This window comes from Amblyraja radiata, chromosome 27 (assembly GCF_010909765.2).
Source record: "Amblyraja radiata isolate CabotCenter1 chromosome 27, sAmbRad1.1.pri, whole genome shotgun sequence".
In the NCBI taxonomy this organism is placed as follows: Eukaryota; Metazoa; Chordata; class Chondrichthyes; order Rajiformes; family Rajidae; genus Amblyraja; species Amblyraja radiata.
This window is the reverse complement of record NC_045982.1, coordinates 30,054,350-30,081,900: the sequence shown is the minus strand read 5'-3', so window position 1 is coordinate 30,081,900 and position 27,551 is coordinate 30,054,350. Positions and strand designations below refer to the sequence as shown.

The 27,551-nt window shown below is 44.0% G+C and overlaps 1 protein-coding gene across 2 annotated transcripts in view; it reads right to left on the bottom strand.

The window, feature by feature from the left end:
• Nucleotides 1–24,233: 24,233 nt before the first annotated feature.
• Nucleotides 24,234–27,551, bottom strand: part of LOC116988602 (uncharacterized protein C1orf109-like) — a 166,213-nt gene continuing 162,895 nt past the window's right edge. For both annotated transcript variants that reach the window (XM_033045478.1, XM_033045479.1), the window contains exon 5: nt 24,234–26,815. In XM_033045478.1, coding sequence (XP_032901369.1) covers nt 26,766–26,815 — 50 coding nt within the window. In that variant the 3' untranslated portion in view covers nt 24,234–26,765. The remainder of the gene's footprint in view (nt 26,816–27,551) is intronic.

Below are 27,551 nucleotides of genomic sequence, written 5' to 3'. Positions count from 1 at the left end.
AGGAATAGGTGATGTTTTGGGTCAAGACCCTTCTCAGACTGGGAATGCAACTAGAGAGTTTGTTGCAGAACTCTCGTCGGAGAGAGGAGAACTTCTTCAAAGCAGGTATTTCTTCAGCAGATTTCTCAGTGGTGCAGACAAAATGTGTGGGAAGGAACTGCAGATGCACTGCAGATAGACACAGTAGACACAAAAAGGCTCCTGCCTGTTTTAAAAAGTCACAATAGTTAAACATATAGGAGCCTTTCCCCACTCACACAACACACAGGACCCTAGCAAGCAGTTCTTCCAATGGAGCAAGTCTTTGGCACCTGCCTCTAGGGCAGTTGTCATAGCAGCTACATTGTGATGAGAATCAGTAGCTTTGAGAAACATCAGTCACTTCAGTCTGAAGAAGGGTCCCAAAACAAAAAGTCGCCTGTCCATTCCTTCCAAAGATGCTGCCTGACCCGCTGAGTTTCTCCAGATCTTTATGTTTTGTTCAAGAGTGCAGCATTTGCAATTACTTGTGTTCCCATCAGTCACTTTAAAGATTAGCAGATTTAGATTTTTTTGATTTAGAGATACAGCGTGGAAACAGGAACTCCTCCCCACTGAGTTCGTGCGGACCATACACCAGCACTATCACACACACGGGACAATGTACAATTTTTACCGAAGCCCATCAACCTACAAACCTGTACGTCTTTGCCGTGTGGGAGGAAACTGGAGCACCCGGAGCAAACCCACGCTGTCACAGGGAGAATGTGCAAACTCCCTACGGACAGCACAAAGGGCGGTCATGGTGGCGCAGCGGTAGAGTTACTGTCTTACAGCAAATGCAGCGCTGGAGACCCGGGTTCAATCCTGACTACGGGTGCTGACTGTACGGAGTCTGTACGTTCTCCCCGTGACCTGCGTGTGTTTTCTCTGAGATCTTCGGTTTCCTCCCACACTCCAAAGACGTACAGGTTTGCAGGTCAAATGGCTTGGTAAATGTAAAAATGTCCCTAGTGGGTGTAGGATAGTGTTAATGTGCGGGGATCGCTGGTCGGCACGGACCCGGTGGGCCGAAGAGCCTGTTTCCGCGCTGTATCTCTAAACTAAACCCATAGTCAGAATCGACCCTGGGTGTCTGGTGCTGTAAGGCAGCAACTCTACTGCTGCGCCAACATGCCGCCCCAAATCTGGTTGCTATTCATTGCACTAATTGCTTTTGAGTAGGTTACAATAAACCATATCCTTGAACAGTTCAGGTCCCTTTGGAGGCTATGGACAGGAGATGTTGAAAGCACACCCATGGAGCTGTTATTGATTTACAGTATTTTGAAGCAGAGACAATCAAAGAATAGAAATATATTTCCAAATCAGGATAATATGTGACCGAAGGCTGATAGTTTTCCCTCAGCCCTTTTCTCTCTGGGTGACAGAGGTCGTGAATTTGTGAGGTTTCATTATATTTATATTTTAACTGAAAGTCACTATTCCATTTCAGAGCTTCTTCCAGCTATATACAACCAACGTGTTTGAATATCCTGACTATAAATAAAAGATAGTGTTTTTCTTTTCAAATTCGGGAGAATATTAGTTTACAATTTTGTCCCTATTAAAATAGTTAATTGGTTTAATTTGCTTGAATTACACAGATAATGGAAGATTAGTGCCAGTAATATTTAATATATATTAAATGACATTCAAAATACTGGGTCATATTGCAGGCTACACCATATTTTTAAGTTAATTCTTTACCGACTGCTGTTTGTTATTCCTGTCTGACAGAATTTCTGTCAGCAGTGAAGCAGAAATAGTGACAGAGGGATATATTAATCCCCCCCAGAAGTCATATTTCCTTATGAGTTTATTAAATCAATTTCTGTAATAAAAATGTAGGAACAGTAAAATTATTATTGGCCTTGTGCATCAGTGCACATTTGCAAGAATGGCTAACCTGAAATAATTATTGTAACTATATGAGTGAAACTGAATTAAATTTAATTCTCAAAACAATTCAAGTAAAAAAAAAAACATAATGCCGTTTTATGTTTCTGAGACCATAACAATAAAGGACTTGCCAACGTTGGCAACTCTTGTTTGCCTGAGAACAAAGGGATGTAATCTTCAGCAATACACAAAGTGCTAGAGGAACTAAGGTGGCACAGTGGCGCTGCGGTAGAGTTGCTGCCTTAGAGTGCCGGAGACCCGGGTTCGAGCCTGACTAAGGGTGCTGTCTGTATGGAGTTTGTACGTTGTACGTTCTAACGGTGACCATGTGGGTTTTATCTGGGTGCTCCGGTTTCCTCCCACACTCCCAAGAGGTACAGGTTTCAGTAAAAAAATGTAAATTGTCCCTAGTGTACAGGATGGAGCTAGTGTGCGGGGTGATCACTGGTTGTTGTGTAAGGGCCTGTTTGCACGCTGTATCTCTAAACTAAACTAAACTAAACAAAACTAAAGGAACTCAGCATCTGTGTTGGGAAAAGGACAGGAGACGTATTGGACCAAGAACATTTTTCAGACTGATTGGATGGTGATAATCCAAAATATCACCTGTTCATTTGTCTCCAAAGAAGGTGCCTGTCCCATTGAGTTCCTCCAGAACTTTGTGTTTAGCTCAAGATTCCAGCATCAGCAGGCCCTTGAGTCTCGATGTATTGTGATCCATCAATAGGTGCAGTGTGGGGACAGGCCCTTCGTTGTCGCTGGTACAATTTACAGAAGCCAATTAACCTACAAACCTGTATGTCTTTGGAATGGGGGAGGAAACTGAAGCACCTGGGGAAAACCCATGCGGTCACGGGGAGAACGGACATACTGTACACAGACAACACCCGTAGTCAGGATCAAACCCGGGTCACTGTCGCTGTGAGGTAACAACTCTACCGCTGCGCCACCATGCTATGCTCTCATTGTCCTATATCCTTTGAGATAGACACAAGCACAGGCCAGGAACAATGGAATTATGTGCAGGCAACTGAGCAGGAAGGAACTGCAGATACTGGTTTAAACCAAAGATAGACACAAAAAGTTGGAGGAACTCAGCGGGACAGGCAGCATCTCTGGAGGGAAGGAATAGGTGACGTTACGGGTCGAAAAGCGAAACGTCACCAATTCCTTTTCTCCAGAGAAACTGTCTGACCTGCTGAGTTACTCCACCTTTTTGTGTCTATCTGTAGGAAGCTGAGATTAGTTAGATTGGCATCATTGTAGGCACAGATGTTGTGGGCCGAAGGGCCTATCCCTTATTGTTCTATGTTCTATGTTTGTTCTGTGTACCTCTGTTCAACTGCTGACTGGACGGATTGACTAAAATATCCCTCCCTAAACAGGCACAGTTATCACCTCCGATCTTTGCTGCGATTTGTGATCCAATCTTGCTGGGTTGGATGTTGAATAATGCTTTGAAATGGGGATGTTACGTGGGGAACTTTGTTTTGCCTCCACAGTGCAGATTGTCCAGGTTGTCAGCTACAATCCAGGTAAGCTCATAAGTGATAGCAGCAGAAATAAACCATTCGCCCATTAAATCTACTCCGCCATTCAATCATGGCTGATCTATCTCTCCCTCTCAACCCCATTCTCCTGCCTTCTCCCCATAACCACTGACACCCATGTATTAGCTACTAGGCGAGGTTAGATAGACTAGGATGGTTTTCCCTGGAACACCAGTGGTTGAGGCGAGATCTGATAGAAGGGCTGCATGGTGGCGCAGTGGTGGAGTCACTGCTTTACAGCACCAGAGACCCGGGTTCAATCCTGACTACGGGTGCTGTCTGTACGCAGTTCGTATGTTCTCCCCGTGACCTGCGTGAGTTTTCTCCGAGGACTGTGGTTTCCTCCCACACTCCAAAGATGTTCAGGTTTGTAGGTTAATTGGCTTGGTATAAATGTAAAAAGTTGTCCCTACTGTGTGTAGGATAGTGTTAATGTGCGGGGATCGCTGGGCAGTGCTCGGAGCTGGGATTGCTCGGTGGGCCAAAGGGCCTGTTTCCACGCTGTATTTCTAAACTAAACTAAACTAAGTATATAAAATTATGAGAGGCATAAATATTTTAGACAGCAGGACCTTTATACCAGGATGGAAATATCAAATACTACAGGACATACTGTAGCTTTAAAGTGACAGGGGCAAAGTTGAAAGAAGCAGTGCAGGGCGTTTTTGACACAGAGGGTGGTGAGTGTCTGGAATGTTCTACCAGGGGTCGTGGTGCAAGCTGATATGATCATGGCATTTAAGAGACTTTTGAATATACAGGGAATATACAATACAATATACACATTGATATACAGGGAATGGAGAGATGAGGATTATGTGCTGGCTGATAAGAAATAGTCTTGGCAATATATTTGGAATGGACATTGTGGGCCAAAGGGTCGGTGCCTGTGCTGTACTGTTCTAGGCTCTATGATCTAGGTGACAGATTTGCAATGGCATGCTGGCTTTTCACATCCACGGCATAATTTCAGATTTGGAAAGGCCCAGGAGCCGCGGAGAAGCCGGGCGTAGGGTCCCCACGGAGCGTTGCTGGGCCGACGCTGCGGAGCGTCAGGAGAGGACCCGGCAGCGGTTGAGGATGGGGCCAATGGTCGAGGTCGAGAATGGGGCCGGTGGGTCGGAGCTGAGGGCGGTCTAGGTTAATGAAGGGGCCGGAGGTCGGACCGGCCACTTGGGGGCTGGCGATCGGCCGCACCGTCAAGAACAAAGGGGGACCTGGCGTGGGAGGGGAGGGGAGATTCTGACAACAAAGGGGGACCTGGCGTGGGAGGGGTCACTGAGAACAAAGAGGACCCAGCATGAGGACCTGGCGTGAGGGGGGGGGGGGGGGGGGGGGGGGTAAGGGGCGCCGAGCACAAAGCAGGACCATTGGACACAAAATTGAATACTTTGTAACTATGTCGGTGTCCTATACGTGGCGATTCTTTGCATACCTTGGGAATCTCACTGTGACATTTCACGTGTGACAATAATACAGTATCATTCATCATTCAGAAAAGGCAAGAAGGTAAAATATAAAATTATTATCTTAAAAAGTTTGTCATCCATTTCTGGAACTCTTAACAGATGAGTGAACATAGCACACAGAACAGTACAGTACAGTAGCAGGCCCTTCGGCCCAAAATGTCCATACTGAGCATGATGCCAGGTTGAGCTAATTGCTTCTGTCTGCACGTGATCCTTATCCCTCCATATCCATGTGCCTATCTAAAAGTCACAAACCAGCCTCTCTGGTGGTTGCTAAATGAATTGAGATCATGCCCTTGCGTAATATCCAGTGAAACAAGCCTGCTTAAACCATCCATCACTTAGTATTAATTGTCAATCAGAAAGGCACTCGCAGAATGAGCAAATTTTGTGCAAGGCTTCAACATAGCACTTTAGCGCCATAAAGCATACTTCAGAATGTGAGGGTTGAGCCAATTGTAAAGCCACTGTGTGTGGAAAACCTGACGTGAAAGTGCTTAATGGAAGAGGAGAAGGGAGACATGATGTTACAAAACCTGTCGGACATCAGGCTCCTCCAGTCAATAAAATCTCTCATAAAATAAACAGTTTGGGCATCTCTTGTCAGATTATGAAATTGTGTTATTTTTCCAAATGTCACATATCGTGACAAGTTAGGCCTCTTTGTCTTGAATTGGTTTTATGCAGTTCTTTCTTTAATGGACAACACAGAACATAAGTTCATAGGTGATAAGAACAGAATGAGGCCATTCATCCCATCATGTCTCCTCCACCGTTCAATCATGGCTGATCTATCTTTGCCTCTTAGCCCCATTCTCCTGCCTTCTCCCCATAACCCCCAACATAGAACAGTACAGCACAGGGACAGGCCCTTTAGCACTGAGGAGATCTTCCTGGGCTCTTAGCAACAGGCTTCTCCTCATTGCAGCAAACTATGGAGGTGATCTTCACAATCTTTCAGGATTTTATTTTGTAGAAGGTCCAAGAGAAATTGTAATGGCCATTTTAGATGAGATGGGCCAGTGAGAAGCAATGACAATGCCAGGGTCACCATGAGCTGTAACAGTTGATGCTAGCTCACCATCTTCTCAAGGACTCTGAGGGACGGCCAATAATTTAAAAAAAATTATCTCCTCACAACCAACAATATCTGACTTCTGAACGACCCTATCATAAGCTAGGCACAGTGGCGCAGCGGTCGAGTTGCTGCCTTACAGAACCAGAGACCACGTTCGATCCTAACTAAGGGTGCTTGTCTGTATGGAGTTTTACCTTCTCCCCATGAGCTGCGTGGGTTTTCTACGAGATCTTCGGTTTCCTCCCATACTCCAAGACGTACAGGTCAGCAGCTTAATTGGTTTGGTAAAAATTGTAAATTGTCCCTAGTGTTTGTAGGATAGGGTTAATGTGTGGGGATCACTGATTGATGTGGATTCGGTGGGCCGAAAGGCCTGTTTCCGCGCTGTATTGTCTATTGTCTATTATATCTCTAAACTAAACTAAAATATGATGAGACAGAAATCGACCCACGCATTCTGTGGTAAACTTGATCTTTGGCAGTAGTTTTCATCCACTGGTCAGCTCAGAGGGATCTGGAGTGCAATCAGACTAGGCACTGCTGGATAGTAAGACTGAAGCAGTTTAACAACAGTGTAACAGAGACAAGTGTAACCAAGTTAGAAATAATGGAAATTATGGTCAAAACAGCAGAAGAGAACAGGTTAGAAGGTCAGGTTAAAAAATATCTTAGTTACTCCTCACACCTGTGCTCCCTGTAGCTCAGTAGAAACTTCCCTCTTGCCTGTATTAGAGATTGTGTTTCAAACCTTCCACTGTAAATATAAGCTGTAGTATCTGCTTAAGTTTATGTTTATTATTGTTAGGTGTACAGAAGTACAGTGAAAAGGTTTTTTTTATGTGCTATCTAACCAGATCAGGAAATACTATACATGAATACAATTGAGCCAAGGAGAAGCACAACAGATATTGGGAAAAGGAAAATGCTAAAGTCCAGAAAATAGTTCTCAGCACTGCAGCGTAATGGTTCTATAGTAAAAGCCCAATGTCCATAACGAGGTAGGTTGGAAAATTGGGACGGTACCCGAGCTTATGAAAGGGCCATTCAGAAGTCAGATAACAGAGGGGAAGAAGCTGTTTCTAAGTCAGGTGGGTTTTATTTCATGGCACTTTATAGTCACATGTACCAAGGTGCAGTGAAATTCCTTTTTTGCATACAGTTCAGTAAAACGCTTACTATAATAGGCACAATCATACTTAAGTAAAAGAGTGTAAAAAGAGTAGATTACGCTAAATAGTAAGGGCCGCCATGTTTCTGGCGCCATGTTGAATCTTCAAAGTTGTTAAAAGAGTAGAGGCTTAACTTGGCTTTAAAGGCCTGTTGCCATGGTGCTGGCACTGGATCGGAGTTGCAGGAGTCGGCCTGGCCAGGCGATGTTGTCGATGTCCTCCCCATTCCTCCGCCGCTCCGTGCCACTACGGGCCGCGTCCGTTCTGCTCGCTCAGCCTCTTGGAGCGCGCCCGATCCAATCGATCTTCAGACTAAGAAGGGAGAACCCAAATTGTTGCGATATAGTCATGAATTTATCATCCCTTGACGCAGACAAATATGAGCAGCATTACCGTGAGCTAACTGTTTCCTATAACTGACGCTTCATTTTTGAGTAACACCAATCACCTTTATTACCAATCACCAATTAGGTCCTCACCTTTCACCCCACCAGCCGGCCCGACATACATTATAAACCCACTGACTCACATGGCTATCTGGACTACACGTCTTCCCACCCTGCCCCCTGTAAAGACTCCATCCCCTACTCCCAATTCCTCCGCCTACGCCGCATCTGTTCCCAGGATGAGACATTTCATACCAGGGCATCGGAAATGTCCTCGTTCTTCAGGGAACGGGGATTCCCCTCCGCCACCATAGATGAGGCTCACACCAGGGTCTCATCCATACCCCGTAACGCTGCTCTCTCTCCCCATCCCCGCACACGCAACAAGGGCAGAGTCCCTCTGGTCCTCACCTTTCACCCCACCAGCCGGCAAATACAACACATAATCCTCCGCCATTTCCGCCACCTCCAACGTGACCCCACCACTCGCCACATCTTCCCATCTCCCCCCATGTCTGCCTTCCGCAAAGACCGCTCCCTCCGCAACTCCCTCGTCAATTCTTCACTTCCCTCCCGCACCACCCCCTCCCCGGGCACTTTCCGTTGCAACCGCAAGAAATGCAACACCTGTCCCTTCACCTCCCCCCTCGACTCCATTCAAGGTCCCAAGCAGTCGTTCCAGGTGCGACAAAGGTTCACCTGTATCTCCTCCAACCTCATCTACTGCATCCGCTGCTCTAGATGTCAGCTGATTTACATCGGTGAGACCAAGCGTAGGTTGGGCGACCGTTTCGCCGAACACCTCCGCTCAGTCCGCAATAACCTACCTGATCTCCCGGTGGCTCAGCACTTCAACTCCCCCTCCCATTCCCAATCCGACCTCTCTGTCCTGGGTCTCCTCCATTGCCAGAGTGAGCACCAGCGGAAATTGGAGGAACAGCACCTCATATTCCGTCTGGGGTCCTTGCGTCCCCTTGGCATCAACATTGAATTCTCCCAATTTGGCTAGCCCGTGCTGTCCCCTCCCCCCCCTCCCCTCCCCTTCCTTCACCCTCTAGCTGTCTCCTCCCATCCGCCCGCCCTCGGGCTCCTCCTCCTCCTCCCTTTGTCCTTCTTTCTTTCCCCACCCCCTATCAGTCTGAAGAAGGGTTTCGGCCCGAAACGTCGCCTATTTCCTTCGCTCCATAGATGCTGCTGCACCCGCTGAGTTCCCCCAGCAATTTTGTGTACCTTTAATCACTTCTTGATCTCAAACACAATCCAGGACAAGAACAGCCACTGCGTTGGTTTAGTTAATAATATCAGGTTCTCAGTTCCAAGTCCCTCATAATGCATCCAGTTACCATCAACCATAACAGCAGCAGATTAATGGTGTATCTTCTACTCAATGGGAGCAGGGAGAAGAAGGAATGATTGGGCTGGGATGCCTTTGATTATATTGGTTGCTTTTCCAATGCAGTGTGAAATGTATAGATTATGTTGGGGAGTCAGGTCTGTGTGATGAACACAACTCTCTGCAATTTCTTGCACGTGAGCAGAGGTATTCCCAAACCAGGCTGTAATGCAACCCAATAATACGTTCTTCACAATGCTCCAGCAGAAGTTGGTAAGAGTTGTTGGAGATATGCCAAACCTTCTCATAGAGGCATTGGAATTATTTTTTGTCTGTAGATTCAATGTAGTTGTTTCAGGACAGATTGCTGGCAATATTCACATGTAGCAACGTGGAGTACTCAACCATTTCCACTTGAGCACCATTTGATGCTGGTTGAGGCCTGTATTCCACCACGCTTTCTGAAGTCTAGTCTTGACATTCATGCATGCGTTTCTTGGTTGCGTTGCCGAGGAAATGCTGCACAGTTGGATGGCAGTGAGGATGGCATCGTGGGAGGCTATAAACATCCAATGGGACTCTTCCGAGAAGGACAGGGGATTTCTGTTTACCCCTTAACCATTTGAAAACAAATTGTCTGGTTGTTATATTGCCTCTGTTCATGGGAGCTTGTCTCGTGTGAACATAGAACATAGAACAGTACAGCATAGGAAAATGCCTTCGTGCCCACAATGCCCATACCAAACACAATACAAGTTAAACTGAGCCTTTCTGCCTGTACATGATCCATATCCCCCCATTCCCTGTATATGTGTTTGTCTATCTAAAAGCCTCTTAAATACTACTGTCAAGTTCAAGTTACATTTATTGTCACATACACCAATTGGTGCAGTGAAATTTGAGTTACCATACAGCCACACAAATAAATGTAAATGAACACACTATAGAATTTAACATGACATCCCCCAAAGCGGCATCAACGTTTCCCACTGTGAGGGAAGACAATAAAGTTCAGTCATCTTCCTCTTGTTCACCCGTGGTCGGGGCTTTTGAGCCCTGCGCAGTCGCCGCTACAGCTGCCCGATGTTCAAGCCCTCTTGCCAGGATGATCGGAGCACCGGCGTCATAACGGAAGAACACTCTCAGCTGCTTGGAGTTCCGAATCGGCCACTTCTTACTGGAGACCACGGCTTCCGAAGTCCACAGGCCGAGCTGGGTGGAGCTCCAATACTGGCGATCCCTGGCAAAGGATCACAGGACTCCATGATGTTAAAGACAGCGCCGCCCGCGGCTGGAAGCTCCGCAGACCACAGCTCCACGGTGTTAAAGTCGGCAGGCCCAACATTCCGGAGATTCAACATGGTGATCCCCGGTAAGGCATCACCCGCTCCGCGATGGTAATTCAGTGCTGCGCTGCTGCAAAAGCTCTGCCCGGTCTCCGGCAGGAAAGACTGCACCAATCCAGATGCTGGCGAGGCTGCCACACTCTATGGCGTAGCCACTGTCATATTTGCCTCCACCACCACCCCTAACAGCATGTTCCAGGCATCCACCAATCGCTGTGTAAAAAATGTTTCCTGCATATCTCTTTCAAATTTTGGCCATCTCACTGTAAAGTTATGCCCTCTAGTCTTTGCCATTTCCACTCTGGGAATAGGTTCTGACTGCCAACGCTATCTATGCCTCTTACATAGAATAATTGTTTTTGGAGCCAAGGAAGAACGATTAAAAGTTAGCACCCAGCTTCAAATGGTAATGCTAAAAACAACAAACCAAGCCAGAAACTTAGGAGTAGTCATGGACTCAGACCTGAACTTCAACAGCCACATAAAAACAGTCACAAAGTCAGCCTACTATCACCTAAAGAATATATCAAGGGTTAAAGGACTTATGTCTCAGCAGGATTTGGAAAAATTTGTCCATGCATTTATCTTCAGCAGGCTCGACTACTGTAACAGTGTCTTTACAGGTCTCCCTAAAAAGTCGATCAGACAGCTGCAGTTAATTCAGAACGCTGCTGCTCGAGTCCTTATTAAGACCAAAAAAGTAGATCACATTATTCCAGTTCTGAGGTCTTTACACTGGCTTCCTGTCTGTCAAAGAATTGATTTCAAAATACTACTGTTGGTTTACAAAGCACAGAATGGTTTAGGGCCAAAATACATTTCTGATCTTCTGCTTAGCTACGAACCACCCAGACCTCTCAGATCATCTGGGACAGGTCTGCTCTGTGTCCCCAGAGTCAGAACTAAACATGGAGAGGCAGCATTTAGTTTTTATGCACCACATATCTGGAACAAACTCCCAGAAAACTGCAGGTCTGCTGCAACTCTCAGCTCTTTTAAATCTAGACTGAAGACTTTTCTGTTTGCCGCTGCCTTTCAGTAAACAATACAATTTATTAATTACCTATACTGCACTGTAACTTCTATTCCTGGTTTTATTCTATTTTAAATATTTTATTTAATTGCTTTTAATTTTGTAATTATTTTATCTGAATAATCTAATAATCGTCTTACATCTAAATGTACTTTTATATGTGTTTCTTTCCAATGCTTTTGATGTTTTGTGTAAAGCACTTTGAATTACCTTGTTGTTGAAAGGTGCTATACAAATAAACTTGTATTATAAATAAACTTGCCTTGCCTTGCCTTGCCTTACAGTATTATATATTTCTATCTGGTCTCCCCTCAGCCTCTGACACTTCAGAGAAACCAATCCAAGTTTTCCCAACCTCCATTATATGGAATAACCTCCATTCCAGGCAACATTCCGGGAAAACCTCTTCTGCATCCTGGTCAAAGCCTCCACATTCTTAATGTAATGGGAGACCAGAACTGTACATCGTACTCCAAATGCAGCCAAACTAAAGTCCTATAAAGCTGCAACAACTCTCTGATGTGACTAACAATCACCCATTCACACTAGTTCTATCATACACACTTGGGACAATTTACAGAAGATAATTAACCTACAACCTGCAAGTTGTTAGAATGTGGGAGGAACCAGAGCACCCGGAGAAAACCCACATGGTCACAGTAAGAACGTACAAACGCCGTACAGACAGCACTCATAGTCAGGATTGAATCCGGGTCTCTGGTGCTGTAGGGCAACAACTCTACCGCGCCACTGTGCCACTCTTAGGAAATAAGCGCATAAGAGTCAGGAGGATCCATTTTCAAGGTCCCCAACAACTCTTCTGGACTCCACTACAGCTGATCCTCGACCTGCGATGGGGTTACATTCTGATAAACCCATCGAAAATCAAAAAAATATTGTGTCGAAAATGTATTTAATACAATTTGATCACCTGACCGGAAGTGAGCTGCAGTCGCTGCCGTGGCCCGGCGTTTGCACCATCGTAAAGTCGAAATATCGTAAGTCGAAGTATCGTAAATCGGGGAGCATCTGTATTCTTATTGCCTACTCTACAACAGTGACTGCACTTCCGAAATACCTAATTGATTATACAGCACTTTGAGGTGCTTTTAGATCATGAATGATGCAAGCTAGACGGAACCCTTTCTATTATTTTTATATAAATCAATAGATCTGTGCATAGCAAATAACCACGATTCTGAACATTGCCAGAATGAATGGAAAGAAATTGACTACTTAAATACACAAGTTTTTATTTTAGTTTTGGAACGGCATTTTGCACAGAGCAATAACAGTAACATCAGCACATTATCACGAGGAACACCTCAGGAGTTCCAGGATTTCTACATTTAAAAAGAAATTCCTGAATTCATAAGCAAATTCTTTTTCCAGCTTCAAGTTGTGAATTGAAAGATCTAAAAGGTTAGATTTAGGTTTAATATTGTCGTGTGTACCGAGGTACAGTGAAAAGCTTTTTGTTGTGTGCTATCCAATCAAATCAGAAGTCCAATCTCAATGGCCTAGAACAGTGGTTCTTAACCTTTTTGGCACCAGTACGCGCATACGTGAACAAAATAATGTATGTGGTATGTACCTTTGTTAGGTTCCTAAACATGGGCTCAACAAATTGATATATTTGTGTCCCCTTCATGACCCTCGGCAAAGCCCCAAACGACCCCCATAGTGGGTCATGACCCCCAGGTTAAGAACTACTAGCCGAGAAGCAAGTTCACTGGCTCATATGTTAGCAAAATTATTGATTGATTTTGAACATTAAAGGGCATAGAGATGTAGTATCGGACGATGTTGTCAAGGTTAAAGATCAGTCCTGATTTTAATGAATGTTGGAGCACATAGAGGAAGCTTCCAGGCTTCTTTACAGTTTAGTTTAGTTTATTGTCAGTGTACCGAGGTACAGCGAAAAGCTTTTGTTGCGTACTGTCCAGTCAGCGGAAAGACAATGCCTGATTACCATCGAGCCATTTACAGCATATAGATACATGATAAGGACATTTGCTTATCTGTAAAGGTGTGGAATTGGGCTGCATTTACTCTGCTGTGTTGGAGGTGCATGATGTATATTTGTTATAAGACCATTTGGAAGACGGAAAAGTTCTAAAGTCCTTTCTGCAATAAACCAAACATCAACGGAAAAGTCTGTATATAAGTAGATGAATCTTTGTTCATTGAGCAATCTCCTAGACTTGGCACCCTGAATAAAGTCTTGATTATTTTATCCGATCTTTGTGTTGTTTTAAAGTTTTCTTTAACAACCTCCATACTGAATACAATCAATGACTGATGGTGCACAGTCCTCTGTATGGGGAATTCCAAAGTTTAACTACTTAGTAAAATATCTTCTCATCTCAATCCTACATGGCCTACCTCTTATTCTGAGACTGTAATCCCTAAATTCTCTAGCCAAGGGAAATATCCTCCTTGTACCTATTCTGTTGAACCCTATCAATGCATTTTGTTGAAGTCACTTTTTATTCTTCTATAATCTAAAAGTACAGACCTAGACTATGCAACCTCTTCTTGTGTGACAGGTGCTCTATAACTGAGATGTATTCTCACTAAAGGTTTATATAATCCTTACTCTGGTATCTAAATCATTTCATAATGAAGGCCAAAATATAATTTGCTTTCTAAACTGTCTTCAATATGTGCATTAGCTTTCAGTGACCCAATTACAAAAGCATCCAGGTCTTCATGAACATTAACATTTCCCATTCTCTCACCATTTAACCAATGCTCAGAATTGCTGCCTTCTCCACTTAAGTGGATAACATCATCATTATATTGCATCTGCCATATTCACGCCCAATCACTTACCTTGTCTACATCCCATCGACATCCCTTTGTGTCCTCCTCACCATTCACATTCTCACTTAGCTCTGCCACTGGATCCTTCACTTTCTGATCCACACACAATAGTCAATGAGGGTATGTGACAACACCTCCTCCACATTAACTCTCAACACTGTCGCCCTGCGAGGATAGGTTCTCAGTCCCCTACTATACTTCCCATACACCCACAAATGTGTGGACAAATTCAGCTCCAAATCCATCTACAAGTTCATAGATGACGCCAGTGCGATGGGCTGGATCATGAACAATGACAAGAAGGAACTCAAGGAGATAGAGATGGTGACATGGTGTCAGGACAATAATTTCTCCCTCAATGTCAGAAAAATGAAAGATCTTGATTTTCTTCTTCTTCTTGCGTATGGCGTGCACAGCCTATTTGATCTTATTTGATTGTGCATGCCAGGTTGTTTGCATTCGTCGAAACAGGGCGGACCACGTGAAGGTTGCAATCTTCCACCCCAAAGGATCTTATTATTGGTAGACACAAAATGCTGGAATAACCCAGCGGGTTAGTAACTCTGCAGTCTGAAGAAGGGTTTTGATACAAAACATCACCTGTTCCTTTTCTTCAGAGATGCTGTTTGGCCCGCTGGGTTACTCCAGCATTTTGGGTCTACCTTCAGTGTAATCCAGCATCTGAAATTCCTTCCTACAGATCTAGTTATTGACTTCAGGAAGCAGGGAGGAGTACATACCCCAATCAGCATCAATGATGCCAAAGTGGAAATGGTCAAGTGCTTCAAGTTCCTAAGTGTAAATATTACCAATGATCTGTCCTGGATCAACCACATTGAAGCGATGACCAAGCAGGCACACCAATGCCTCTACTTACTTACAAACTTCTACAAATGCACTGTAGAAAGCGTATTGCTAAGATGCATCACAGCTTGGTTTAGGAATAATTGCCCAAGACCACAAGAGCTTGTGGAGAGCTGTGGATCTGGCCCAGTCCATCACAATGTCCAGTCTCTCCACCATTGATTCCATCCACACTTAACACAACTTCAGAAAGCAGCCAACATGGCCCACCGTGGTCATTACCTTTACTCCATGTTGCCAAAGGGAAGGCACAGAAGCAAGAAACCACGTACTATCAGACTCAGGAAAAGCTTCTTCCCCTTTGCTATCAGGCTACTGAACATTCCTTACATAATTAGGATACTCTTCGTTTCACATCCACTTCATTGTGGACATTGGACTTTGTCTCTGAAACTGGTGAGCTACAATGCTGGCTATTTTTCCCTGCTCTCCACCTATTGCAATTGAGTTTGACTTGATTGTATTTATGCATAGTATGATCTGGTTTGATTGGATAACATGCAAAGCTAAGCTTATCACTATACCTTGGTACAGGTGACAATAATAAACTTAAACCTGTGGCATTCTCCCTGGTAGTAATGCAATTCCTCCTCCATTTTTACTTCCCTCTCTATCTGCAATGCTCAGTTGTTACGCCCGCCTGTCTCAGCAGCACTTCTCCCTCAAAGCGGCCACCCCCACCCCCCCCCCCCCAAAATGGCCGCCCCGCCTGAGCCCACCTGGTTAGAATTGACCTTTAGACTTTAGAGATACTGTGCGTAAATAGGCCCTTCGGCCCACCAAGCCTGCTCCAACCAACGATCTATTTTTACTCGCATTATTCAACGCACGAGGGACAATTTACAATTTTACCAAAGCCAATTAACCTACAGACCTGTGCGTCTTTGGTGTGTGGGATGAAACCGGTGCACCCGGAGAAAGCCCACGCGGCCAAAGGAAGAACGTACACCCTCCGGCCAGACAGCACGTGTAGTTAGAATCGAACCCGGGACCCTGGTGCTGTAAGGCAGCAACTCTACCGCTCCACCATTGTTACACCCTAAATGCTGTTACTTGCTCTTAAGACCTTAGGGCCTGAAAACAAGTCCTTACTGGTCTGACTCCTCTTGTCTGCAGCAAAGGCACCAGTTAACATGTCTGTCATTGCTGGGTGCAACAATTCATAGCTACAAGATTTCCACGGCATTGGCCCAGAGGCATTCATTGATGCCTAATTAATGTCAGAAGTCATAACTGAGATGGGATTACTATATTCATGAGACACTTACAGCACACATCCATATTTTATAGAAACAGAACTGAGCTTACTCAAGTAGACGTATGAATTGCATACTTTGGGCAGTTTAAATTATTTAGTAGCTCGTGTGCACAATTTATGCTTTCCAATTTGGGGAGTTCTCGAAACAGGAAGGATAGTTTCATACCATATTGTATTTCCTCCCTTTTGAATGGTTATCCACTCTGCTAGAGTGTAGTTCCGATCTTCCAATCTACCACATTGTGGACATTGGACTTCATCCCTGGAACTTAATGTTTTAAGGAGCAGCTCACTGGCGCAGCTGGTAGAACAACTGCTTCACAGCGCCAGAAATCCAGGTTCAATCCTGACCTTGGGTGCTGCAGTATCTGTGTTGAGTTTGCATGTTCTACATGTGGCCACATGGGTTTCCTCCGGGTGCTCCGGTTTCCTCCCACATCCCAAAGATGTGTGTTGTTGGTAGGTTAATTGCATCTTGTATTAGGTGAGAGGTAGAATCTGTGGAGAGTTTGTGATGTTATGGAGTGAACAAAGTTGGATTAGATTAATGTGGGGTTTGTGTAAATGGGTGGTTGATGGTCAGCATAGACTATGTGGGCAAAAGGGCTTGTTTCCATGTTGTATCTCTCTATCTCTACCGAACTGCAATGCTACAATATTGACAAATATACTGTGCACTCTGGTAGTTTATACTTTGATATGCCTGCTGTACATGTTTGGCTTGATTGTATTCATGTATACTATCTGATTTAATTAGATAGCATGCAAACAAAGGTTTTCACTGTATTGCGATACATATGACAATAATAAGCCAATACCAATACTAATATCAGAGTCTGCATCAAGCCCAGATCAAATCCAGAAAGTTGTTCTTCTACCCTAAGCTATCTCCTTTGTTGCTTCAAATCATGAACTACAATCTCCCACCACCTCCATCCCCATATTTCTATCAAGAGATACCTGACATGTCCATCTTTACGGCAAAGCTTGTTTTGGGACCATTTGAAAGAGAGCATGCCTCAAAGATGATTCTTAATTGTTAGTTGTAGAGTAATGTTCCCACCGTGGAACTATTAATTGTTAGTACAGGGTAATTAAAGAAAATAAGGGTGGAGCCACAATTCTGTTATCAGTTTCAGTTCAGTGTAGTTGATTGTCACGGGCACTGAGTGAAACGCTTTTGTTGCGTGCTATCCAGTCAGCAGAAAGACAATAGATGATAATAATCAAGCCATCACAGATACATGATAAGGGAATAACATTTAGTGCAAGGTAAAGCTAGCAAAGTCCGATCAAGGATAGTCCAAGGGTCTCCAATGAGGTAGATAGTAATTTAGCACTGCGCTCTGGTTGTGGTAGAATGATTCAGTCGCCTGAATTTGCCGCAGCATGTTAAATTTCTATTGGACCTGGACCTCATAGTACTTATGCAGATAACAATAAACTTGAAATTCTGTTCACAAGGTTTGCCAATTGAAGGGTTTCATGGCATAAAACAATATGTTTTCAAATCGGGTTCTCGAGAGAGAGAGAACAACGTACTGATGGAAACTGCAGATTATTTGCCCCATTGGGTCTTTGCATCTCACATCGAACAATCCCATCAGTCCCATTCTCCCTCTTTTTTTTTGTTGGAATTGATTTTATTAGAAGCAATTGTACAGGGATAAGGCGATCGACATAACAGTTATACAATTATTGTACAGCTTCATTTTTACCATTAAAACCTAAATTAAAAAAAAGAGAAAAAAGGAAATAAAAAGAGAAAAAAGAAGAGAATAAAGAAAGAGAAAATAAGAGAAAGCAAGAAAAAGACCCCTAAGCTACCAAAGAAATGCAAAAGAAAAGAAAAGAAATAAGAAGAGAAAAGAAGTAGTTATACCTTCCCCCCACCCCCTCCCTCCCTCACCCATCCCTGGCATCGGGTTTACATTTGTGTTTAACCATTCTGTTGTTGCAGAAATTCAGTAAAAGGCAACCATGTCTTAAGAAATTGATCTGCTTTTTTCTTCTTCTACAATAGCCCTGAAACTTATTTTCTCTCACACACTTTTTAATTCTCTGATTATTTTTGCTGTATTAAAGGGATAGATTATAGTGGTTAATTAACCTACATGTGCATCTATGTGCTGGGCAGTGGGCAGGTGCTATAGACCTGCACGGGAAGGTAGACGCTCCAGCCCCTATGAGTCTCGGCAGATGGGGCTCGTCAGCCTGGGAAGGCAGTCCATCTAGGAGAGGGAAAACTCTGATTTAAAACCTCCACGGCCATATCCAGTCATGGAAAAGGCTCCAGGAGCAAACCTCAAGAAAATCCAGAGTCGGAGCCCCTAAGGCAGTTCGTCGTTGTCTACAACCTCACTCTGGCAGCTCCTGCGACGGCGCTGTTGCCAAACTGTATCGGCCTTACTGTTCCTTTGGATCGATCAGCGACGTGGAGAGGGGGTAACATGCTGCATGGGCAACAGCCTGTCCTCCATATGACATCGCCCAGGCTTGCATCCGATCTGACCAGGATGCATCACCCATGGTCAGTCATGACCGAGAGGGGCCTACTACTACTGTGCATCTATGTGATATGTGATAATACAAGAGGATCTAGTGGAAACCTTATGACCACAGGAAAAACATTGAATCTGTACTCTCTATATATACCTATATGGTTTTTTTTCTGAATGAATTTTACTAGTTTAGTGCAGTATTGTGTTATAAACTTTTGCAGAGTTTGAGCGAGAACTGAACTCCATTTCCAGAGATTAGACCTTAGAAAATATGAAAGAAACACAGCGAGGGGTTGTCGTATGAGGATAAAATGAAGAACAATAGCTGGGCTGAAATAGAGGGGACTGCTCAGTTTTATGTTTTGTTACTTCTATTACTGATTGATATCTTCAAATAAAGATGTGATATGTTTTTAGTGCTCATGCACGCAAACAAAAGCTTTTCACTGTACCTCGGTACACGTGACAATAAATTTAACTAAATCAGTAGCAGGGAGACATTTATGTCTGGATCGTACTCTGAGTACAGTTAGTGTTTACTTGTTAACTGTTCATCAGGCATTCTGTGCACCAACTGGTAACTTGAAAGACTTCAAAAGAACTTGCCAGCTGTACAAACCTACATGAACATATGTACATTTGGGGCATATCTATGTTTTGTTATCACTTTCCTCAAGACTCTTTCATTATACCTGGCGTAGTGCAGTCAGAAACTCATTGGTATTGGTACTGGTTTATTGTTGTCACGTGTATCGAAAAACTTTGTATGCCAAGGGGGGAAGTTTTAAGGATAAGGGGGAAATCTTTTAGGACCGAGATGAGAAAAACATTTTTCTCACAGAGTGGTGAATCTGTGGAATTCTCTACCACAGAAGGTAGTTGAGGCCAGTTCATTGGCTATATTTAAGAGGGAGTTAGATGTGGCCCTTGTGGCTAAAGGGATCAGGGGGTATGGAGAGAAGGCAGGTACAGGATACTGAGTTGGATGATCAGCCATGATCATATTGAATGGCGGTGCAGGCTCGAAGGGCCGAATGGCCTACTCCTGCACCTATTTTCTATGTTTCTATCTAATCAAATAATACTGCATATGAGCACAATTAAACTAGCACAACTGGTAGTGCTGGCAGAAAAATACCAGCGTGTAGAATAAGTGTTACAACATTATGGCAGTACAGTTACAGAGAAAGTGCAGGTAAGCGTTCAGTGCAAGGGACACAATGAGGTAGGTTGGAAAATCAGGGTCACACCCTTTAGGAACTGTATAATAACATTGGGGAAGAAACTGTTCCTGAATCAATGTTTTCAAACTTTTGCATTTTCTGCCCGATGGGAGAGGGGAGAAGTGGGAATGACAGGGATGTAAAAGGCCCTTGATCATGTTGCCTTCTTTTTCTAAGGCAGCGTAAAGTTAAGATGGAATCGATGAGGGGCTCCTGGTTTGTGTGATGAACTGGGCTCCATCCACAAAATGCTGAAATTTCTTGCTGTTTTATTGCAAAAGCAAGCAGTAATGCGGCCTCTGACAGAATGATTTCTGTGGTACATCCCTGTTTATAGGTTTCATTGCTTTCTTTGGATCTGCATATTTATGGGTACGGATTTTAGAAACATAGACAAATAGGTGCAGGAGTAGGCCATTCGGCCCTTCAAGACAGCACTGCCATTTAATATGATCATGGCTGATCATCTAAAACAGTACCCTTCCTACTTTTTCCCCATATCCCTTGATTTATTTAGCCCTAAGAGCTAAATCTAACTCTCTCTTGAAAACATCCAATGAATTGGCCTCTACTGCCTTCTGTGGCAGAGAATTCCACAGATTCACAACTCTCTGGGTGAAGAAGTTTTTCCTCATCTAAGTCCTAAATGGCCTAACATTTGAGAACGCAGAACCAAGGAACTGCAGGTGCTGTTTTACAAACAAATTACACAAATGCTGGAGTAACTCAGTGCGCCAGGCAGCATTTCTGAGGAAAAGGTGACGTTTCGGGTTGGGGCCTTTCTTTAGAATGGAGAACATGGCTAGGTGATGTTTCAGGTCAGGTCAGTGTTGCATTACCAGCTCTCTCCCCACCCCCACCACAATCAATCTAAAGAAGTGGCCAGACCCCAAACGGCACCTATCCATGTTCTCAAGAGAGGCTGCCTGACACGTTGAGTTACTCAAGCACTTTGTGTTTATTTTGGTTTATGAGAACACCTGACTTAGAATCAGTTATGACTTTTACCGCCGCAAACTATTTATTATCACTTTTCCCTGCTGTAACATATCATCTCGCAGGAGCAACAAATAATTTATTGCACAGTACAAAGGCAATGCAACAAAGATGATGCAGCCTTCTGGAAGAATAATGGCCAATATTCAGCATTGCAATGATGCCATCTTCCCCTTGGTGTTTTAATGTAATGAGTACCTGTGAAACTGAAATGAATGCTTCAAATGGTTCAGTTTTACAATTATGTCTGACTGGGGCTTGTTTGTCTTTTCTCTTTAAAAAAAAATGTATCCATGCCATGGGTCAAAAATCTCCCTGGATGCCCAGCGCTTTAGAGCAGATAATAACACATCTCTAATTGGCAGTCTCCACACAAGGCTGACAGCAATGGTTTAAGAAACAGTGGAGGTACTGCTTTAAGAATGAACGTTAAGCCATGGTGTTGTGGCAGAACAAGCACTGTTTAATTTCAGTTGAATCTGAGTTATCTAATCAAGAAGTACTTGCCATTGACTCTGACTGCAGTGGAGGGAGGGGTAAATTCTTTCCCATATCTCCATCACCATAGATATTTAATAAGGACTAAAATATATATTTTGAATTTAAAAGCTGCACTTTCTTCTGCAACGTTTTATTCACTTTTCTGCTGCAATTATATTAAATGTGCATTCAGCCATGTAGACACACAGAACTGAAGATGCAGGAATCTTGAGCAAAACAAAGAGCTGGAGGGACTCAGTGGATCAGGGAAGGGAAATAGACAGACAACATTAAATGTCGAGACCCTTCTTCATACTGGTTCAATCTGCAGTTCCCATCAATGTGGAGACCTGAAATGTTGTCTGTCCATACCCTCCACAGATGCTGCCTGACACGAACGTGAGAAGCAAAGGCTGGTAGGAGGGTGAACTAGGGTAATGCCTCCAGCACCTTCAAGGCAGGCTGCAGGATGTGCCCATGAGACTCAAAGATGGCTGGGCAAGGAGATGGCCGGGCGAGGAGGGGGCTGTCAGTTCGCAGGAACTCCTCCACTACAAATAAGCACCATTGAACCTGCTGAGTTCCTCCAGCACTTTGTGTTGTCATTAAGCCCTATAATTGTGCCATTGCAGTAGAATATTCTCACATCACTATCAGAAGGTTGTGGATGCCATTCTTATCGCAGAGACCTGTGATCATAGCCTAAGCTAAAGACCTCAGCGTTGTACTGGCCGAATACTGCACTGATTGAGTTGCTATTGTTCTTATGTCATATTGTATGAGGCACCTTCTTCTTTCTCAGGCAAATTTAAAAAAAAACATTTTTTAAGAGCAAGGTATCTTCTGGCAAATACTGTACATTTCTCTCAACCAACGTCATCTGAGAATAAGAGTTGCTGGACACCAACTGTACAGTGAGGTACAGTGGCGCAGCTGATAAGAGCTTCCGCCTCAGAGCGCCAGAGACCCGGTTTCCACCCTGACCTCAGGTGTTGTCTAAGTGCAGGTTGCATGTTCTCCCTGTCACTGCGTGGGTGCTCTGGTTTCCTCCAACAACCCAGACGTGCCGGTTTTTAGGTTATTTGGCCTCTGTAAGTTGCCCCTTGATGTGTAGGGAGTGGACGAGAATGTGGAATAATGTGGAACTAGTATGAACGGTTGACGGGTGTAGACTCAAAGGGTCAAAGGGCCTGTTTCCATGCTGTTCCTTCAATCAATCATTCAACTGAATGCTGCTTGTGGGATCTTAGTGTATGTAGGTTAGCTATTCATACATTACAACAGAGACTCCATTGCAATAAGTAATTTCTGGTTTGAGTTGCTTTAGCAGATTCTGACATTGTGAAAAACACTGCATAAATGCATATGATAACTTGGGTCTGGCAATTTGCCGCTGATGTATTGCAATGTGTTTTATAGTACAATAGCGCCATCTGCTGCTTATCCTTGTTAAAGCATTGGACCAAGCAAATATCTAAAACCCTCAAAAAATTGTTTTTTTTGCGAGATGTGTGAATATAAACAACTTTCATGTAATAAAACACAAAAGAAAATACACATCTAAATAGAAAGAACAAAGGAGAACATTTTCTTGCTATTCCAAAGGCATGCAGGTAGGTTAATTGACTTAGTCACATTTAGAGATACGACGTGGAAACAGGCCCTTCGGCCCACGGCGACCAATGATTACCTGTTCTGTAGTTCTATCCTGCACATTAGGGCCAATTTACAGAAGGGCCTGTTTCCACGTCGTATCTCTAAATGTGACTAAGTCTAGGCAGCTTGATTCATCAAAACGTGACATTAAATTTGCTGGTCCCTTCTACCCACCAATGCTACTCAACCACTTGCTGTAACTAGTACAGACCCTCTGACCTCATACATGTCTGTCCAAGACCCTGCCCGTTGAAACTTCCTATGGCCAAGGATTAGAAATCAGAGAATGAAGGGATTTGCAAAAGCAGCACAGGAAGAAAACAAGCCATTAGGATCTGGAATGTAGCAAGGAGGCATTGGAGGCTGATTCAATCATGGCAGTCGAAAGAGAACTGGAGTTGGTGTTGGAAATTAGAGGTTACCAGCGATCACAGCTGGTAGAGCTGCTGCCTTGCAGCGCCAGAGACCCGGGTTCGATCCTGACCTCGCATGCTGTCTGTGTGGACGTTGCACATTCTCTCTGTGACCCCGTGGGTTTCCTCCCACATCCCAGACGTGGAGGTTTGTAAATAAATGGGCCTCTGTGAATTGCCCCTAGTGTGTGTGGAGTGGATGTGGAAGTGGGATAACATAGAACGAGTATGAACGGGTGATCGACTGTCGATGTGGACTCGGTGGGCCGAAGGGCCTGTTTCCACGCTGTACCTTTCAATCAGTCAATACTAATTTCTGCAGCCAGTTCCACATTGCTGTCTGGTGCATCACAGCAAACTGAGGCGTGAATGCCTTTTTTTAACCTTCACCAGAGTTCCACCTTACGAACTCATTTCTTTCTCTTGAAGGGGCACCACCACAAATGTTTTTCCAGCTTCACAAAGGTGAGCTTTACATGATGAATGTGTGAACTCAATTTTTTGTAAGACAGCTTGCACAAGCCTTCAAAAATAAATAATAGCATTCAAAGTAACTGTTCCTTGTCAGAATGCTACATCGACTGTTTAAAAAAAACTCAAATGAAAAGCTAATGACAATGTAATGAAAGAAATACAATGCATTACTGCAGCGACATTTGAAATTGGCTTGACATCAATCAAATGGGGCATTAATGATGGTTAAACTGCTGAACAGATACAGTTACTATTTTCTAACAGCCTGCACTGAGAATTTATTAGACATAAATATATCCAAAATGTCCAGCCACAAATTCCCCATGGCTTATTTTAATTCATTATGAGTGACATTCAATACAGAACTCTTGGGGCAACTTGCCAAAGCAGAGGAAAATTTGATTTTGAAAACCCTGTCAACATAGCACACTAATAATTTAGGCAAGCAAACCCATTTAATTTAATTGTTGCAGTGGAATGAGATTCATGGCTTTCTGCTGGTTCAAAAGAGCAAATGTGTTTTCATTAACTGTACTTGGGTGTACAAACCTAATTTCACGCAACACATAGAGAAATCTCAAAGGGTCAGATCCATCGACCTGTTGGAGCCGAACATTCTATCGATTAAAACACAGGAAAGATGACTTACTTCTTATGGACATACAACCCACTAGATTGTCTTCCATATATTTTTCCCCCCCAAGATATCCTTCGTGCTCAGCCAAATGGAGGCAATTCGGTCCCACAAAGAAATCAAGAATGTATCGAGGACCGATGGCTGTGTGCCTTTTAAAGGACAACGTCTAGCTGTAGAATTTCCTTGGTGTTGCATTGTTAGTTTGAGACTGTAGTCCTGACCTGAAATGTCTCCTATCTATGTTCTCCATAGATGCTGCCCGACCCGCTGAGTGACTCCAGCGCTTTGTGTCCTTTTCCCATAAAAATTAGATTTTACAACCTTCTAACAGGATGCTACCAACTAGGCTTAAAAGTACCCCGAGTCTATTACAGAAGATAGAGAAGTACAGCACAGGTACAGACCCTTCCGCCCACAAAGTCTGTGCCGAACATGATGCCAATATAAACTAATCTCTGCCTGCAGGTGGTTCATATCCCTCCATGTATATCCATGTGTCTATCTAACTATCTGCCTCCATAACCCAAATGCCAATATCCTCTAATCTAGCAGCATTCTGGTAAACCTCTTCTGCACCCCCTCCTTCTGCTGGTGGGGTTTCTAACCTTATTTTGTATAAGTCTCTCTGGATGCCCAGTGTCAACCCCAAGCCAAATAGTTTTGTATTCATATTTCTCTCAAAAGAAGGCCATTGAGATCATTAAGTCTCCACTGGCTCGCAGAACAGTTCCATTCTACAAATATTTCCTAGAGGACAAGGAAGTGTGGATGATTGTATATGCAGTAAATGTAATTTAATTTTTGTAAAGCCAGTTAGTTATGGGTTCACTTACTAGCATATTGCAGTGAGCTTACCAAAGAGGAATCCCTGCATTGTCCAATGGGTCTTTATTGTCACATATGCACAGCACAGTGAAATTCTTTTGCACCACCCACAAATACACAATTACCATATTCTGGCACCCTTTACAAAGAAAAAGTACAAAGTCCAGTCCACATGTTGAGAGCACTGGAGTTCCCCGATCCGGGTCAGCTCCAGGCTGCTGCAGGCCCACAACCTGAAGTCCCTCTCCTTGCCCGACCGCCTGTGTCCCTGGGGCACCTCCTGCTGCCTACCTTGAAGTCCCTCTCCTACTGCTGTCGCTAGTAGTTTCCTCCTCGACCCTCTGGTCTTCAAGGCTTTTAAGCTTCCCCCTGCTGGCAGCAACACTTTTTTGCAGCAGCGAGCCTAGGCCAGTCGCCGCACAAGGCCACAGACGGCCCGCTGAGTCTTCATTTTCTGCAGCCGCCAGGTCCACTCTTGCACAGCTCTGCGGAGGCCACCGGGAACTTTCATTCTGCCAATGGTCTGCCCTCCTCTTTCTCCTTCCAATCCTCGTGACTGAAGGATTGAGCCCCAGTGGAAAACAAGGGGGGGCCCTGAACCAGATCTTTCTGGGTGGGTGGATCTATTCCAGAGTTTGAGATTACCACCACATTTGCACATGGGCTCAAGTATTGGTGGAGCAGGTGGCCACATTTTCCCTTGACCCGAGGAAATTCTGTTTTGAGGGTTGTCCACCATCTTTGAGGAAAGTTGTAGCCAGGGACTGATGTGATGCCACTGATGAGGAACTTCTTCCAAACACTGGATGAATGCCTTATATTGTTCAATCTGGATAATGAGCTTGTGCTTACAGTATAGACAGTGGTTAGTCTTCCTGAAATGGCTGGCTGGATGGTGAAGGCTTTCGTGCTGTTTTTTTTATTCTGGGTAAATTGGTCTTTAATCTATGTTCCAGTGGACATTTGAATTGCAATACATGGCCAGTGGAGCAGCAAGGACTAGAACAATTTTCCATTTAAAATATCTCCACCCACATGGCATTATTGATATGTATACCCATTGCCTTAGTGGTTGCTGCAGGACTAGGAGATGGGGAAGTACTAGACAGTGGGGTACACTAAGACAGGGATATGACAAACAGATTCTCAAGGCAAGGTAAAGTACAAACTATGCTTGCAGTCGAGGCTCAATTAAACCTCATTCGGGATAAGATAGAGCATGTAAAAATCAATCTGACGGCCACCTTTTGCTTCGGCACACGACAAGGCACTTCTTTTGGCATTAAGGAGAAAACTAAACCAGGGGTTCCAGTGAACAGGAGCAGCTATTAGGATCCTTGGCGAGACTCCAGGAAGAATGCCACCCTGAGCAGAGTATCTGCATCATAAAAAAGGCCAATGTCAGTGACTCTTCACAAAACAAAGCTACGCAAATATCTTATTCCCCCCAGTTTAAAGATTTTCAACCAATTCGGTTTTAATAAAGTGAAATGTTTTGAGTTTCCCCTCACCCCTCCCCGCATTTTGAGTGTATGGCCGTCACTGCCAAGTGGGCACTTGTTTTGTTGATACATCTTGGTCAATTCAAATAGTTATTAGTCAACCACTTTGATTTGGGAATGGATTTACTAATGGTACGATAGAGACCCACATTTCCTAATCCCACAACTAGTCATAGAGTGATACAGTGTGGAAACAGGCTATTCGGCTCAACTTGCTCACACCGGCCAACATGTCCCAGCTACACTAGTCCCACCTGCCTGCCCTTGGTCCATATCCCTCCACACTTGTCCTATCCATGTACCTGTCTGTTTCTTAAACGTTGGGATAATCCCAGCCTCAACTACCTCCTCTGGCAGCTTGTTCCATACACTCACCACCCTTTGTGTGAAAATGTTACCCCTCAGATTCCTATTAAATATTTGCCCCTTCACCTTGAACCTATGTCCTCTGGCCCTCGATTCCCCTACTCTGGGCAAGAGACTCTGTGCATCTACCTGATCTACTCCTCTCATGATTTTATAAGATCACCACTCATTCTCCTGCACTCCAAGGGACCCAGCCTATTCAATCTCTCGCTATAGCTCACCACCCTCTAGTCCTGGCAACATCCT